This window comes from Conger conger, chromosome 15 (assembly GCF_963514075.1).
Source record: "Conger conger chromosome 15, fConCon1.1, whole genome shotgun sequence".
In the NCBI taxonomy this organism is placed as follows: domain Eukaryota; kingdom Metazoa; phylum Chordata; class Actinopteri; order Anguilliformes; family Congridae; genus Conger; species Conger conger.
Window position 1 is genome coordinate 12,045,907 of NC_083774.1, and position 18,179 is coordinate 12,064,085.

Below are 18,179 nucleotides of genomic sequence, written 5' to 3' on the forward strand. Positions count from 1 at the left end.
AATGATGGGTCCTGTCACAGGTGCATTGACCTTGGCGGGTTGCAGCTGCAGCGTTGGTATTGGCAGTGTGGCGGTTTAAGGCGGTGACGGGAAGTTCCCGTGGCCGTTGTGGAGTTTCCCGAGGGTGGGGCCCGTCGCAGAACAGCATGTTATACATCCACATAAAAATGGAAAAATATGGGTGGTACTCTATTCTTTATGATGCACAGATTAATCTGTCACCGCATCAAAACATCAATCTCAGCCCCCTGCTTCGCAAAATACTATTTTACCTTGCTTTATGCAATATTTTATCTTTCATTGGCAATAAACATTAAAAAACATCACAAAAGGATAATGTCCTCATCAATATTATTACTTAATGACAATAAATTTTAAGGGACATGAGGACACAGATGTGCTACTGTACTTTGCTTGGATTGGAGTTGAATGACATATTTAACGTAAATATCTATTTTCAAAATAAAAATAAAATAGGCTTTCAAGGTTATTGGTTACTGCTGGAACTAGGAGGTCAGTAGTGAATTGAGTTTAATGTGATTTCATTATGTACTCTATATAACTACACCTTTATTATCAATGACTACTTTTGTAGTAGTCTTTTTTTTTTTTCTCACCAGCATCCAGAAGGAATATAATCCTGTTTCGGTCTGCTGTTGAATTTTGCCAATTTTCATCCATGTGTATGCATGCCTGTGTGTGTGTGTTTGTTTGTGGGGGTGTGTGTGCATGTGCACACACGCTTGTGTGAGTGTGTGCATACTGTATACGTGTGTGTGTGTGTGTGTCAGTGAGGGTCTGTGTCTGCGTGCTTCTATGAGTGTGTGTGTGCATGCAGGTGTGTCTCCGTGTGGGTGAGTATGTGCCCTGATCGTGTCTGGTGCAGGTGACATAATAATGGCAAAATAATAAAATGAAAGAATTTGGCCGTGGCGGTTTTTGGTTCTCTGTAGTGGAAGCGTGTAAAAAAGCCTCCTCCGTCTTTTGCGTTTGCGTTTTTCCTGCAGTCAGAGCTCATCTTCAGAGTGCTCGCCTCCCTCAGCCTGTGAAGAAGTGCCTTGTCAACGCTATGGCGGATCCCGCATCCTAAGAGACCTCAAACTAAACAGGAGAAATATATAGAAGCTGTTTGCTAGTATGCAAATCACTCTAGCTGGAGGTCAAATTAACATTTTCAATTAAAAAATTAGTGCCAAACAAACAAAGCAAAACACACTAATGATTAAAAAATCTAAATAAAGCCTCTTCACTGGAGAAGAAGGGAGGAGGTTGAAAAGAACAGCATTCGTTGCTGAAGGAAAAAATAGTTTGAACTTCCTGTATGAAATTTAAGTACTGTATTTATTTATGTACTATAAAAGCAAATATTTCTGATGTATATAGCAGATATGCAATGTAAAATCATGGAATATTTAAAGGGCTATTACTTAATACGTATTGTGCATCATAGATATATTCAATGGGTAATGGCATTGCATCCATCATAAAGGGTTTAAACATCATTATTTGTGTGGGCTATTCAAGATCACTGGACTAGTTGCTCCGTAGTTGAAATAACCATATTTGATAAATCTAATGAAATATGAGCCATTTCTTTTTTTAGTCAGCACGTTTACATGAACACTAGAAGTTCAACTTTATACTGATTAGGGCAATAATTGGGTAGTTTCAAATGTCAAGTATATATTTTATTCAGATTGAAATTGGTTTAGTTCAATTTAGGCATAGTGCAATTAACGTATTTGGATTATGTCATTTGATTTACTGTGCCCTGTATATACCTTAATCAGATGCCTTTTGGTGTTTTCACTCTGCGCCTATATTGAAACAGTTGTCGCGTGCAAGCAGGCAAGTATGAAACTTGACTGGTGGTGACGGAATGGTTGATGGGTATAATTTATGTCATAGAACAGAACATGAAGCTCTCTTAAGTTATATCTAAGCTTATTTTCTGCAAAAATGGAAAACCCTTTGGGGAAAAAAGCATAGGAAATCTGCTGACGGCAATGCTAACTTCCTTAGCACTATAAACTGTAACACTCAGTTACATGAGTAAACTGAGTTTATTAGCCACGTAAACTCAGTTGTTTACAGAATCCTATCATTCTAAAGACGTGTAAATGGTTTAATCAAACTGTTGCCTTAATCTGTGTGTTTACAATAGTCGTGTTATTGTGTGCATGCTGTGAGTGAGACACTGTTGGTATAGATAGAACTGCTATATCAGACATCCAGTATAATGCAAAGATTGAACGCAGTCTAGTTATTTAAATTGACAGAAGTTAGCATCATTAGTGTCTAGCATTCTCTGTGTTTGACAGGACTCAGTGTTAAAGGCAGTCGCTGCATATGGATGCATGTTCATGTAAACTCTGATGTGGAGACACATATGGTATAGTTAAAGGAGCTTTCAGATATGTGCCTAAAAGAACATGCATTCTTTGTAGGTTGCATAATATCCTCTGGAGAAGGGTATTATTGCTTACTTGTCTGTACTCGCTGGGTTCCTTGGCATGTGGAAACGCTGTCACACCCCCTCCCCACCCCTACAGAAACCATGTATGTGCATATCACACATGTTACAGTCATGAACACTTCTTCTTTGACTATACTGCTCTCTGTTCCTTGTCACTTATCTCTTACGTTCCGGCCTTTTATCATGCAAATGTTGTGGATACACTTGACACGTGAACATCTTATCACGACATTATGTTGAGCGTGATGTATATATTATATTTTCGCCGTATACAATTGGTATTTCGTGAGATATGCAGCAGAACATACAAACATATGAACCTGAATCGCGGACTAGCCGACTCGTCGAAGAGGGATTGAAACCACAAGCAGTACTTGCAATTATGCTTAATCAAACTCGTTATTATCAAAAATAGCAAATAAGGGGCATATATTTGCACTGTCGATAATTCTGAAAAAATAAAATGTTATTGTATTTGTTATATGTTATTGTTATATCAAATATAGCTGGTTACTGGATAGGAAATATGGAAAATCTAAATTAATTGAAATTATTAGATCCTGCTTAGCACTTACTTGATTACAGGCTATGAACATAATGCAAGGATACATCTACAAAATGAGAGGAACCTATGTAAACAATTAGGCTTCAGTAATGTGAACAATCATTCTAGTCAATAACAGTGAATTAGTCAATAGAATTGATGCATTTTCACAAGTTTTGTTTGGGTTTTTTAAAAATAATATTGCATTGTGAAATTAATGTACATATTTCTTCTGTGATCAAAGCCTGTCTGTTACTTTCAAATATGCTTTTTTGGTTCTAATCCAACTTTCACAAATTAAACTGTCACTGTTATGCCTTTAGTTGACTTGTGGTCAGTGAAGAATGTCTCAAATAATCAAAATAATGGTGTTGATCTATTCCCACAAGGTCTCAAAAGTAATTTGTAGAAAAAAAGGCTTAAACATCTTTTTAACATTTAAACATATAAAATGTGGAAATGTTGATATAGTTTCCAAAAATAACACCTTGCACTTTGTATATGTAAAAAGATCTGAAGACTTCAAAGTCAATGCACAGCAAGCCACAGATGGTTTCAGGTCACATCCTGCTGATGCTTCTGCACTGTATTACTCTAGCGCACTCTTCTGGACAAATTTAGAATTACACTTTACTTCACGACGCGTGGTTATCCGCAGAACCGCATGTCAACTGATTTCCGCATCACACGATAATCTTTTCAAACCACGCAAGATACCTCTTACAACAGAACACACCTTGAATGTCGTCACGAATGAAAACCACCTGACGTGGTGTGTTTATTATCACCAATGAAACAGGTTACATGCGTAGCTCTGCAGCTTCTGGTCCTATAGGTCTTCTTTCATTTTTAACTGAAAGGCAGTGATAACTGTTTTTCCTTTTATCAAGTAAAAACAGGCTAACAATGCTGATACTGCTTGGCGTTCGGGGAGGGGGTTGGGGGGGGTGGCGCTGGAAGCTCGGTCTGTAGCTCAGATTGACTGGGCTCTATTCCTCAGGAAGCTCTTAGCAGGGCAGGAGGAGGAGGACAGCTGTGCTGAGGGATTGTGGAATAGCTCCGGCCTCAGTCGTCTCCTGCGCACAGACTCAGGAGGACCGCCTGGTAGTCCCCTTTCGTGTGCTCCTGTGGGAGAGGAGAGCAGCGTGTTCAGGAATACACATCGTTCCCACTCACACTGGTGACTGATGGGATATGGAGGTATATTAGGGCTATAGATCAGGGATGTGGTCTGTGAGGCATGCTAAGGGAGTGTATATGTATACGCTAATAAAAACTGTCTATCGTAACAAGCACTTTTAGTCTTGTAATAAAACTTAAAGGCATACTATGCCTTTTTCATCATACTATGATTTTCACCTTGAAAACAGTATAAAACAAACAGGCTCAGTCATTACTATGATAGACTGGTGACCTGTGTCTTCTGCTTGTCTACTTCATTCATTCATTCATTATCCTAACACGCTTATCCTGAACAGGGTCGCAGGGGGGCTGGAGCCTATCCCAGCATACATTGGGTGAAAGGCAGGAATACACCCTGGACAGGTCGCCAGTCCATTGCAGGGCATGCTTGTCTACTTGTATTTGATATTCTATAACAAATACAAGTAGACTAATACTCATAATCTGAAAAGCATGTGTCCAATACACCAAACTCATACACTATGATCCAATAGAAGGAGGAGGGGGGCAAGAAGTGACGATTGGCTACTGCAGTGGTGAGCTGGGTTTGCGAGAGATTAGCCTTAGTGGCTAACCATTATTCAAATGGCTGGCCAGCTTTCAATAACATTATTTAACAGGCATGTTAAAAGCTAACTAAATTCAGTTTTGTATGTCTGCTGGCTGGCCGTGAGAGCTGGGTCCCAACGCATATACTAATGTTACTGCTTATATTTTCGGGAGATTCTAACAGCATATTTCCTCTCCTGGGCAGGGAGCTCATGCCTAAATACAAAAGACTGCCAGACTTTCAGAAGACTTGAGATGTCTGATAAAAATAAAAGTGACTATGAATTGATGCGTTTGTGAATATGCATGGTTATGTTATAGATTGGGCAGGCAGGCTAGCAGATTAAGCAGACTGAAATCCACTGCTGTGACTAGTAGCTGTTAGTAGCTGTGACTAGTATCACCACTAGCTAACGTTTACATAACGTAAAGTTATCGAACTAAACACAAACACAAGTAATGTCAGTTAAATGGCTGGTCAAACTGCCTGTGTGGGAAGCGACTACTATAGCTGATGCTTTCTGAATCATATCAGACTGTGGTTTCTTAGCTCATTGCTATCACGGCACACTGGAGAGGCGTGGTTGAGAATGGGGTGTATACGTTTTTTGTATGTAAACAGGGGTGAGAAATCCTGCATAGCATGCCTTTACGATCTTATTTTTGTTTGCTCATGTAGAAAATATTAGTTGGTTTGAGTTACTGTTTGCTTGAAATGTTCTTATTCTATTGGCAAATTATCTTACCTCAATGGCAATATTTTTGTCTTTTTTAGCAAATAAGTGAAATAGATATGATTTTAAGTCTCAATATAAGTACTAAAATACTTGGTGAGATTTACCTTTTTGTGGTAAGGCAGGGGGTGTACTGTGGCGTACTGAGTGCATAGAGTGGGTGGAATGGGGTGGAGGTTGGGGGTGAGTGGGTTATAGAGTGGGTGGAATGGGGTGGAGGTTGGGGTGAGTGGGTTATAGAGTGGGTGGAATGGGGTGGAGGTTGGGGTGAGTGGGTTATAGAGTGGGTGGAATGGGGTGGAGGTTGGGGTGAGTGGGTTATAGAGTGGGTGGAATGGGGTGGAGGTTGGGGTGAGTGGGTTTTAGAGTGGGTGGAATGGGGTGGAGGTTGGGGGTGAGTAGGTTATAGAGTGGGTGGAATGGGGTGGAGGTTGGGGGTGAGTAGGTTATAGAGTGGGTGGAATGGGGTGGAGGTTGGGGGTGAGTAGGTTATAGAGTGGGTGGAATGGGGTGGAGGTTGGGGTTGGGGTGGAGGTTTGGGTTGAGTGGGCTATAGAGTCGGTGGAATGGGGTGGGTGTTGGGGGTGAGTGGGTTATAGAGTGGGTGGAATGGGGTGGAGGTTGGGGGTGAGTGGGTTATAGAGTGGGTGGAATGGGGTGGAGGTTGGGGTGAGTGGGTTATAGAGTGGGTGGAATGGGGTGGAGGTTGGGGTGAGTGGGTTATAGAGTGGGTGGAATGGGGTGGAGGTTGGGGTGAGTGGGTTATAGAGTGGGTGGAATGGGGTGGAGGTTGGGGGTGAGTAGGTTATAGAGTGGGTGGAATGGGGTGGAGGTTGGGGGTGAGTAGGTTATAGAGTGGGTGGAATGGGGTGGAGGTTGGGGGTGAGTAGGTTATAGAGTGGGTGGAATGGGGTGGAGGTTGGGGTTGGGGTGGAGGTTTGGGTTGAGTGGGCTATAGAGTCGGTGGAATGGGGTGGGTGTTGGGGGTGAGTGGGTTATAGAGTGGGTGGAATGGGGTGGAGGTTGGGGGTGAGTGGGTTATAGAGTGGGTGGAATGGGGTGGAGGTTGGGGTGAGTGGGTTATAGAGTGGGTGGAACAGGGGTGGAGGTTGGGGTGAGTGGGTTATAGAGTGGGTGAAACAGGGGTGGAGGTTGGGGTTGGGGTAGAGGTTGGGTTGAGTGTGCTGTAGTGTCCAGCCGGGGGGAGAGGAATACTCACAGCGATGGTCTGGTGGAGTGACTTCCCGTATTGCTTCTTGAACTCGGTACGTATCTTCATGAGGTCGACCTCACAGCGTGAAACCATGATGCGTGTGACCACCTTCTCCTTTGCCCCTTTACTCTGAGAGAGAGAGAGAGAGAGAGAGAGAGAGAGACAGAGAGAGAGAGAGAGAGAGACAGAGAGAGACAGAGACAGAGACAGAGAGGGTTAGGGTTAGACCCACTTTGTAATAAAACCGTGAAATTCTTAGATATATTTATACAGTGTTTATCTATATATCTACCTATCTATCTCAATCCAACTAACATTATACATCTGATATATCCATCCAACAGTCCACTGGCTTGACTAAACAAACTCCTCTAACCACAGGTTGAACTGTGTTCTCACTTGTTTTTCCGTGTGCATTGAGTGAATACGCTGACATCATAGCCCATCAGAGTTTCTGCTCCCTCCCACTGCTGCTCTTGGCTGAGAATGCCTTTTCCTCCATGCAGTTCCATGCAGACTGTATACTTCAGACGTACGGCTCCACTTAAAGCCATGCAAAGCCTAATTACAGGCAAACACGCCCTTCCTACTTTCCCACACAGCACCATATGTATGCTGGGCTGTTATTTGCTTAAATGATGGTGTAGTGTGGTAGTCTCTGCTGTGCTTTTCCTTCATTATCCATTTTCTGTTCACTACCTGTATACTGTGTACACAGTATATACACTCAATGAGCGCTTTATTAGGTATTTGTGAGGCTTATTTTTTAGACTTATTGGTCTGCATGCTTTTATGCATTTAGTTGCTGCCACATGATTTATTGGCTGATTAAATATTTGCATTAACAAGCTGGTGTACAGGTCTACCTAAGAAAGTGCTCAGTGTACCCTGATATACATTAGAATTTCACACACATTGTTTCACTTGCCACAATCACACATTACCACTGTGTTTCTGCATTACTGAAATGCTTAAAGTTACTGAAAGTTACTTTGTTTTGGGATGCAGTTCAATATTTGAAATACCTTCATGCCATCATTGAGCCTGCTCGCAAAGTACAGCTGCTTGTTTTCAAAGCACTGAACTGCAGAGAGAGAGAGAGAGAGAGGAAAGGAAATGGACAAGAGGAGAGAGCAGGGCATTTTTAAATAACCTGCATTTTGGTGCTTGTATTTTCTCATTGTGTATAAAGTGTTCCTGGTTAGGGGGCTGCCTGAGGTTCTTCGGCATAGATCCACCCCCTCTTTGGGGCATCCTTTCAAATCAAATGTTGTTTTTCTCAAAACAGCTTGCAATTATGTTTAATAAGAAATGAATCAACTGCTCGCAGAGTACAAATGGGAGCTGAGGAGGGCTGAGGGCCCTGGGGCAGTGCAGTCACCTCACTGTGCCAGTCACAATACAGCCAGAGACACGCAGATCAGCTAGTGCTTTACACACACACACCCTCGTGCGTGTGTGTATGGGTGTGGGTGTGTGGGCAGTGCAGTCACCTCACTGTGCCAGTCACAATTCAGCCAGAGACACGCAGATCAGCTCGTGCTTTACACACACACACACACACACACACACACACACACACACACACACACACACACACACACACACACACACACACACACACACACACACACACACACACACACACACACACACACACACACACACACACACACACACACACACACACACACACACACACACACACACACACACACACACACACACACACACACACACACACACACACACACACACACACACACACACACACACACACTCATGGACACATGCACACCCAGGGCGGCCTGTAGCGTAGTGGTTAAGGTAAATGACTGGCATACACAAGGTCGGTGGTTCTAATCCCGGTGTAGCCACAATAAAATCTGCACAGCCGTTGGGCCCTTGAGTAAGGCCCTTAACCCTGCATTGCTCCAGGGGAGGATTGTCTCCTGCTAAGTCGAATCAACTGTACGTCGCTCTGGATAAGAGCGTCTGCCAAATGCCAATAATGTAATGTAATGTAAATGCACACACCCACACCCATACACACACGCACATGCGCATGGACACACTGACACACACACTCACACACATGGACACATGCATACACACACACACACACACACACTCTCATGGACACATGCACACACCCACACCCATACACACACGCACACACTCACACACATGGACACATGCATACACACACACACACACACACACACTCTCATGGACACATGCACACACGCACACTCACATGGACTCATGCACACACTCACACACACACAAGCACACACACACATGCATATGGACGCCCTCACACACGCGCACACGGACACATGCACACACACTCACAGAGACACATGCACACACTCACACACAGAAGTATGCACACATATATAGACACATGCATGCACTCACACACACACACACACACACACACACAAGCACACACACATATATAAGCATACATATACACACACTGGCGCATAAGAACATTCACATAAACACACGCTCATACATACGCACACACACACTCACACGCACTCATATACATCCATACTTAGACATGAACACGATGCATACAGCACATGCTCAAATTCGTACAGATATGAACATCTATCACACAGACCACCTTAGAGGTTACAATTTGCAAGTGACCATTCCATGATTGCATCCTAATTAAAGTCTGATGGACTATAAAATGAAATATAAAAAGCAAATACCTAGTGTGACGAATGATGTCTCCAGGTCTCCTTTCACTTCCTTGCGGATGCTCTCCTGCATGTTGTAGGGGCTGTAGTTGTTGTACCTCTGGAACACTATGAAGAACAAACACATTGGGCTCTGTTCCTCTCTGCTTATCGTCACCTGCATGTTTTAAATGTGCGGCTGGTCGCTTATGGCAGGGGTTGCCAAACGTTTTAATCTCTTAAGGCCCTTTCTGAAATCTCTTAAGGCCCTTTCTGACCCTTACGCCTGTGCAATGCTTTACTCTATCCAATATGCACTACAGGCTATATGGTAGTAGTGTGGCTAAATTTGGATGTCATTATAATAGAGATCTATGTAAGCATTTACCACAACAAATATATTAAATTATTCCATGTCCGTGGTATTCATATCACAGTTTGCTAATTAATAAAGGATTTTTTTATTGTAATGTCTGATTTGTTCAATACAGAAATGAAACCTTTTCTTGGGCCGTGGAGGCAGTTATCAGTTAGGCTATGCTAATAGGATGCTAACGGCAGCACTTTCAGACCGAGCTTGATGTTAGCATTTACTGTCCCTTGCATTTATATTTCCACATTTCCACGACAAGGCTTTTGAATCGAATTCTTGCCATCAACAAGACTTCTATGAACCCTTGGTACCGTAATATTATCCCCATTTCTTCATAATAACAGTAATTATGCTCTCTCTTTTTCAGCACTGTGTCTCTTCCCCGGTGGCCTGTAATATGGGATCTACCACAGATACCCTAATTACTGAACATGTAGTCATCCCGGTATGCTTAACATTGGGAATCCTTTCTCTGCAACTGCTGGAGCAACAAAAAACATTTTGATTTGTTATGGCTGCTATGAGTTCATGAAGGGATGTGAGCAGAGATGGAGCAGTCAGTCGGCACGCCATTACACATTAACACCTGGCAGCCATTTTGTCACCACGCATACCATGTACGGAAGTGCAGAACGTCGGAGGTAATTGCTAAAGTTTCTCTGGCAGTACCTTTCTGTAGGTGCGGGATGCTCCTCTCAGTCATGATGGAGATCCAGGTTGCCACGTCTGTGCCACGCCTCTTGAGACCAGCATCGTAGAGAGCCTTCAGTGGGGGAAAACACATGGATTATGAGTCCTCAGTCTTGAGGAAGAAGGGTCATATTGGCAGCATTACGACATGGAGGTCGAAGAACACTATTTGGTAACCAAAGGACTTGCAGATATCAATTCTAGGCCCTGTATTAAAACCTTTATTTAAACAGGGGCAGGCCAATTGAGAGTGCTATCTTTTACAATGGTGCCAAAATTAAAGAAAGCAACATATATGTATAGGAAAAAAAGTGAATGCATATAAAAAGCAATAATGAACATTGATTTTAAAGCATACTTTATGAACTGAAGAATCTGGTGTGTAAAAATGGTCTTCTACAGTGACACTATATGTAATTTGACAGCCTTTCCTATAGTGTGTACACTGTATGTGATTGTCAGTTCAACAAATAGGTTTGGAGGGGTGCCAGTCCATTACTCATAATCTATGTCTTTTAATTAAGCAGGGCAAAGTGAGGACCCCCAAAGCCTCAGAGTCTGGTTAGCGGTTAGCGTCTTTTATTTGTGCTCAATGTAGCACACAATATTACTAAACCGCATAAGTGGAAAAAGAAAGAGCCTTTGACTTACTCTGGCATCCTGGTCGATCTTCTCTTGGTCCTCTATGCTACTGGGTCCCTCTCGCTTTGTCTTTTGTGGGACAAGAAGAGGCAGATGTTAAGACCAGAATGCAGCAGTCTCGATGGATAAATCTGTTTATCTTTAGCCTTGGCTGGCTTAGGCCCTGGGTCTCACCTGCACGAGGGCCAGCAGAAGCTTCTTGAAGTCTCCTGACGTGTCACCGGACACATCTTTCTCCAGCTCTGCCTTATACACTGCAGAGGAAAGAGAGGCTCAAATGCACTGTAAAAAAGAAGTGTCTTAAGAAGTGTTTTAGTCTTCTAATGAGACTTAAAACCAGATTTATTTTCTTTAAAATATAAAATATTATTTTACTTTAAGTAACTTCTTCCTACTCATTCGAAATTGTCCTACCCCATTGGCACATCTTGAAATGGAGTCAAACTGTCTCACCTCATTGGCAAGCTTTTTGTCTTATTTTGTAAAATATTTAAAGTCTAAATATGAGACTAAACTACTTAAGATTTACTTCTTTTTTGGTTTTTGCAGTGTGTGCCAAATGCCTTCAGAATCACACATTTGTGTTTTGAAAGCACGGTGGTCCCCCATCCTCCCACAGTGAGCAGGTTCCTCGCACTTACTCTCCTTGTAGACCTGTTTGATCTGCTGGAGTTCTTCATCACTCCGAGAGCAGACCATCTCGATCAGGGTTTCTTCATCTGTACCCAAGCCCTGTGAATGTATGAATAGACTGCTATACATGCTGCCTTTGCACTATTTTATAACATAGAGCACTTTCAATTAATTTAGCAGACGCTTTATCCAGAGTCTCTTGCAAACATGGATAAGTGCATTCACTTGGTTTATATAAACAATAGTTCCAGACCTGGATAACAGTATTCCCAAACCAGTGAGCTAGTCTAGAATAGTCTGCTAGCCAAGACCTAAAATACAACTGCTGAATATAGATTTCATCCTTTACAATACTAACACAATAACACCATAAAAATACCTGATATATCTGAATGAGAAAAATGGTGAGTATGTGTATGTGTGTGAAATTGAAATTGAGTTGTAACAAGTAGCAAGTGAAAATTTACTTAAAACTGGGAGGAGTATCCACAATAACCTTGCCAAAGCTGCCCTCTGTTTCAGATCAATACTGAGGCATGCATAATACAGGAGACATATCTGCAGCATGACACTGCACTTTGCATGTTCCACTGCAGGTCCCCCTGAATTGTAGTCTGTTAATGTGCCACTAGAGGTCAGCAGAGGCTGGGCTTTGTGTTATCTTTGCACACGCCCAATATTTCAGCCTTTTTCGTTCTTGCTCCCGTTTTCTGACAGTTAAGAAGGCGATCTTTCTAAACAGGTTTGTTTTATCTGTCTACTTTGATGCTGAATGTTAATGGGCATTAAGCTGTACTGCAGCCGCTGTTGTTGCTAATAACTAATATCGTTCCAACAGTTCTGCATTTTACCTGGAACTGTTGTTTTTTGTTTGTTTAGTTTGAGCTAAGCTATCTTTATTAGAATTCAATCTCCTTGGTCCACCTAATATTGCACATAGCTTAGGCATAGTCTGCATATGGACACATTGTGTGCAGGCTTCAGTAGCCTGACCAGAAACAGACACGTAAAGCAGCCAATCCTGTCACAGAGAGGGAGGATGTTACCACATACAGTAGCCAATCCAGTTAAGGCCTGACCTTTATGGAGCCTCGGATTTCAGATGCGTCAAACTGAGAGGTGCTCTTCATCAGGCCCAGGATCACCGACTCCAGAGACCCCTTCAGTGCCCCCTTCAGGGCTGTGATCATATCCTGGGGAGAAACAATCCAAACACTTCAGACTAACACAGAGCTTTCAGAAATACTCCAGTATATCTCTCCCTATTGGACATTTCTTGCCTGTTCATAATGGAAAAACAGCTTACTTGCTTACTGTTGCACATGTAGATTGAGTACATTGGATAAGAAGGTTGTTAAGTTGGTGTAAAGTTTCTCTAAATGTAGTATTGATGATATACATATTTCCAGGGTTAAGCTGACTGTGGGTGTGCCCCTAACTACTGTGTATGCTAAACATGCTCTGACCTTCGTATCGCCATGCCATTTTCCAACGGTACAGCAGGAGTGTCGCAAGCCACCTGCCCTTGTAATAAAAAGCCCCCGCCTCTTCCTCTATGATCTATTGGACTGTGATTGGACCCAAAGATGGCTCCACCTCTTCCTCTCTGTGGGACCTCCTAAAAGGTGTGGTTTGCTTCCTGATAAGTCTGCTCATAAATTCTCTCAGCGAAACCCCAGAAATATGATTTGTACACAACTACCTCATCTAGTGTACTCATGGCCTGCATTCGGGAACATATCATGTACTAATATAAGTAAGCAGTATCTTTAGTAGACAGTACAGTTTGAGTGTGCAGTAGTTTGGAGGGTGTTCTCGACATGGCCATGTTGTTTGATACATTAAAATCTGAGCAAGGCCATCACCCTCTATTCTTCATTGTTTTGAGGGGAAAGGAAAGTTGGAGTAGTGATCGGTTTCTTAGCCCTGCTCTGACCTTCTTGACTCTCCTCTCATAGCAGAAGGCGATCTCACGACGCTGGGTGTAGCTGCGTTTGGTGAGGATGTCGATGATGGTCTTCTCATCCACGCCTGAGAAAACAAATCCAGGGAGAGTTTCGGGTGGGTTTTTAAGGAATCCACATCTGCGACGCAAAATGGCGGTTTAGCAAGTTAACCATCTAATTTACTCTGACTGCAGTATACCGAACAAAATCCCCTCAACCACACTGAGCCAGGCCTGTTTGTGTGCACTGACATGAAAAACCAGCCTTTCAGACAGCAATGGTATGCTCTGGGTAAGCTTCAATAACAACCAAAAACCCATTGCCCTTGTGCACATTTTCCAACGATTATAATGCGCTCAAGAATGAGAAATGAATCTGGAAGTTGACTTGAGTTTGCACTGTGCTCTTTGTCCTCCCGTATGAAGTTCATCTGCCTGGCTGAAGCCTTCAGCCGCAGCCAACCCCTGGGCGTTGCCCGGGAAACGTTCCTGCTGTGGTCTGTGAGTCCACACAAGCAGGAAAGTGACTCATTTTCACCAGTCATCCTGCTCTCACATGGAGTGGGCAAATGGGGGAAGAGCTGGTACAAGCATATCTCCTTTTCTGTCTCCACCTTTGTATCTCAACAGAACAAGTACAAAGGCAATGTTGATTCAGGCTTTCAGCGGAAGTCTTCTGTCAACAGTGCCATTTTTCAAAATATAACCAATAACAAACTAAAAAGAAATCATGATTCAGCAGATTAAAGTGGTTTAAAACCTTTCTCACCCATTACAGTTTCTGGCATGGAAACTCAATGAGTGGTTAATAGGATTTTGATTCAGAGAGTCGGAGATGTTCCTTCTTACCCTTGGTTTTGATAGCTGTCTCGATCCTGGCAGCATCCTTCTCTGGGTCAAAGTTGCCACAAGCCACCACAGTTGGGTACTTGGGTTCACTTTCCTGCAAATTTAAAGTTAGGTGAGTCGGCTGTTTTAAGGTGGCCTAAAATTAGTCACTACAGTATAATAGTTTATAAAATGGCACTTATGGAATGTAATTATGTGTGGACCCCACATGTGTACAGTGTAATTGTGCTGCAGAATCATCGTGGTCTTCACTGTGAGACATAGCACTAAACCAGACACAGTGGTTATATGAATTCAGGGCGGCCTGTAGTGTAGTGGTTAAGGTACATGACTGGGAGGTCGGTGGTTTGATCCCTGTTGTAGCCACAATAAGATCCGCACAGCGATTGGGCCCTTTAGTAAGGCCCTTAACCCTGCATTGTCTCCTGCTTAGTCTAATCAACTGTACATCGGATAAGGATAAGAGTGTCTGCCACCCTTAAATGCCTCTTTTGAGAGGAGCCATATCTCTAAGATTAGAGTTGATCTTAAGTGATGCTTTTAGAAAGGTCTGTATTGATACTTACTGCACCCAGATTAAGAGACAGCTGACCCAGGAACTCGGACACCAGTGCCATTGTAACCTACCTGCAAAAGAAAAACACAGGGCTTTCTGTTCCATGTAGAAATCTGCCTCTTGTGCTGTCGAAAACTTGTAAAAACCTGTATATGGCTTACTATGCTTCAGTGAATGACTCCCCGTCTCACGACTATGGTTACTCATGGTGAGGAGAGCATTGTTGTGCAATCACGTTGCAGCAAAGGCCATGTTGTAAACTGGCGGACAGGCACTGATACGGCTCCTTATGATTGAATTACATTTTCTATTACATTATAGGCATTTGTAGGCATTATCTAGAGCGACGTACAACAAAGTGCATACCCATAACCAGGGACAAGTGCACTGAAAGACCCTTGAAGGAAGTACAGTTTCAAGTGCTAAGAATACAACAAAGATAAGGACTTGGAAGATAAGCCCTGTAGATGAATCTGATGACAAAGGATTATGTCTATAAAACCATTTAAAGAAACACGTTAAGTATACACTTATGTAGGAATGCTGAATTCCCACAACACTACGTGAAAGAAACATTAAAATTTAAGCCATTTATCAGTTGCTCTTATCTTGAGTGACTTACGCAGATTACATTCTTTTTACATACTCTCAGAGTATACTGCTGGATATCTATTGGAGCAATTCAGGTTAAGTACCTTGCTCCAGGACACAGTAGCAGTTCTTTACATGGAAATTGAATCTACACCCATTGAGTTACTAACCCAATGGCCTTACTGTACCACTGCACTGTACTGCCACTCCTGATTAAGTAACATTCTGATGATCAGTGAACTTGCCAGACTGTTTGTGAAGAAAAATAAATAAAACCTGTATTTAGTTGCAAGTAAATGTTGACTGCATCCAGACCAAGTGCCTGAGAGTGAGACATTTTTGTGAAAGCCTTCAATGAATCCCTGCATTAGGAAACCATTGTGCCATTGTTAAAATAGCTGTTTTTAATGGTCATGTTTTGGCTATAGCCCTGAAGCGATTTGTACACATGCCGCGCAGCTACGGCTCTACAGTGCTCCCATTTTATGAGCATCATTTGCTCCTTAAAGTTGATGTGTGTTAACTAGAAAATGATCTAGGAGCGCATCCACTAATCCACTAATCCACAAAGTGAGGAGCACATGTGCTCCTTGGAAGAAATGTTAGCGTAGAGCACTGCTAGCATCCATCTAAATTTTTCCGAGGAATATCCCACCCACCCCCCTGCCCAACCCCCCGCCCCCCCCCCCCCCCCCCCCCACTACCAACTAACCACACCCCAATTCAATAAATCTTTTCTTCGATACTGCCTGGATACTATGTTCCTATGTAACATTTTCCTCACTGTTCTTACTCCATACATAAACACAGTAAATCTTAGTTTAAATAGGCCTGTGCAAATAAAACATTTCAGAACTCGATATTGATATTTCTGGGAAATCTCTACAAGTTATTTTGGCCCTGTGCTTTTTTAATCCGTTTACAATGACATAAATAAACCCAGCAAAGTCAAAAAGCAGTGAGAAAATTCAACGCTATTTATTTACTTGGATACCCATCAGACATTAGAGAGGCAGTGATTAGAGCAAAGCCACAGTTGCTTGTGTGGTCCTAGATAAGTAGTTTTGATACCTTTCAAAGCAATCCTTTGCCAGACACACCCAGCAGAAAGTCTTTCTCGGAAGAATGTGAAGCCAAGACATTTTTAAAAGCCAGAGGAGGCGAAGGTAACTACAGTGGCATTAGCTCATTCAGACATGTACATACGACACGTAGTTACTGAGAATTTAAATATTTGTCATTTGTATTGTTTCAAATGAATCAAAGAAGAGTTTGAATTATGCACAGATACCACTTGTATCTGTACCTAAATCTCATTCAGTAAAAGAGTTGCTATACATACATAGGCAGTACTTACAGTATAATCTGTGACTTTATTCTACTTTATACTTTTTGTGACCTCATTCCCACAAGCAAGCTAGCGTGTGACTGGCAAGGTCCAGGGCAGTGTGAGTGTGTGAAACCGCAGTCAGCGTTACTGTCCGCAGTAGAGTGCAGAGTTAGAGCAGCACAGACCCGAGAGTGAGCTGGCAGAGGCCTTACCTTGGTGAAGACAAATCAGATGCTGCACAGAACGTTTCCCGGCTATGAGGAGTCCGCAGGGTGTGGCGCTTTAATACAGGAGGTGGTCCCTCTACTGCCAGGCCGAGCCCCCGGGCCTCCCCCGCCCCCTCAGCTCCTCCCCCCTCTCAGTCTTTTAACCCGCTGCAGAGAGGAGCAGGCTGGACTTCTCATGCTACACGAGCGCTTCTCACTGCAGTGACAGACAGCATGCTGGAGCATGCGTCTCCAGTGTACTGTGTGCTTTTTAAAGGAAAACTGAGCCTGGAACTCATTTGGATTTGTTATACACTGTGTGGAACGGATTAGGACAATATTTTTGCTGTGGAAAGAATGGTACAACTGAACTGGACTAGGCTGCACTGTGCTGGACTCTACAGTACCTGATAGAATAACAAAAAGAAAGAAGGGTGTATGCTACGTAAGGATTGTTCGTAATGATCGTTATTCTTGTATAATAAGGCTTTTCATTAAGTTGAGAAGGAATTGATTTTGGGATTGCAGATCACAAAATCACTGTTCTTCTGTAATTGGTGAACAGTCATGTTCAATAGCATGGGCTGCTTCTCTTCCATTCATTTTGATATTATATATCCTAGACCTGTCAGATAACTTTTCTCTGGAAACTGCTTGATCTTCCAGCGGGACATTCGAGAGACTGCAACACTGAGACACGCCCCTCAGCTGTATTATCCATGGTGAATATTGGTACTACATTGCTTTATGGGGATGCTAGATGCCAATCAGAAGCTGGGGTGTCTGGCTGCTGTCTGTATAGTTCATAAGAAATCCATCTCTCCTATTTTGTGAAACATCCTCTTACATCAGGATTTAGGAATGCATGCAGTTTTATTGAATGTGGGGTTTCTTGTGTACACAAACACTTCCTAGCCACTCCCATTGGACCGGCATTCTTCCCAGCATGCAGTACTCTAGAGTGAAAGCTGTG

General features: G+C 42.7%; 1 protein-coding gene across 1 annotated transcript; it reads right to left on the reverse strand.

Moving 5' to 3' along the window:
• Positions 1-3,762: 3,762 nt before the first annotated feature.
• Positions 3,763-17,300, reverse strand: LOC133111652 (annexin A2-A-like). The gene is made up of 13 exons (XM_061222172.1): positions 17,213-17,300; positions 15,090-15,150; positions 14,524-14,617; positions 13,666-13,760; positions 12,809-12,922; positions 11,738-11,828; positions 11,271-11,350; positions 11,106-11,165; positions 10,434-10,527; positions 9,425-9,520; positions 7,724-7,782; positions 6,705-6,827; positions 3,763-4,145 (listed from the first exon to the last, which is right to left on the reverse strand). The coding sequence occupies exons 2-13, from the start codon at positions 15,138-15,140 to the stop codon at positions 4,086-4,088; spliced, it is 1,017 nt and encodes a 338-aa protein (XP_061078156.1). The 5' UTR covers positions 15,141-15,150; positions 17,213-17,300; the 3' UTR covers positions 3,763-4,085.
• Positions 17,301-18,179: the final 879 nt, after the last annotated feature.

Bases quoted from the DNA above. Each gene is read 5' to 3' on its own strand.
- LOC133111652 (XM_061222172.1), bottom strand. From the start codon at position 15,140: ATGGCACTGGTGTCCGAGTTCCTGGGTCAGCTGTCTCTTAATCTGGGT. The intron at 10,528-11,105 runs GTAAGTCAAAGG...CCCCCACTGAAG, and splicing joins AGATCGACCAGGATGCCAGA to GCTCTCTACGATGCTGGTCT. The intron at 4,146-6,704 runs GTGAGTATTCCT...CCTCTCCCACAG, and splicing joins CACTCCACCAGACCATCGCT to GAGCACACGAAAGGGGACTA.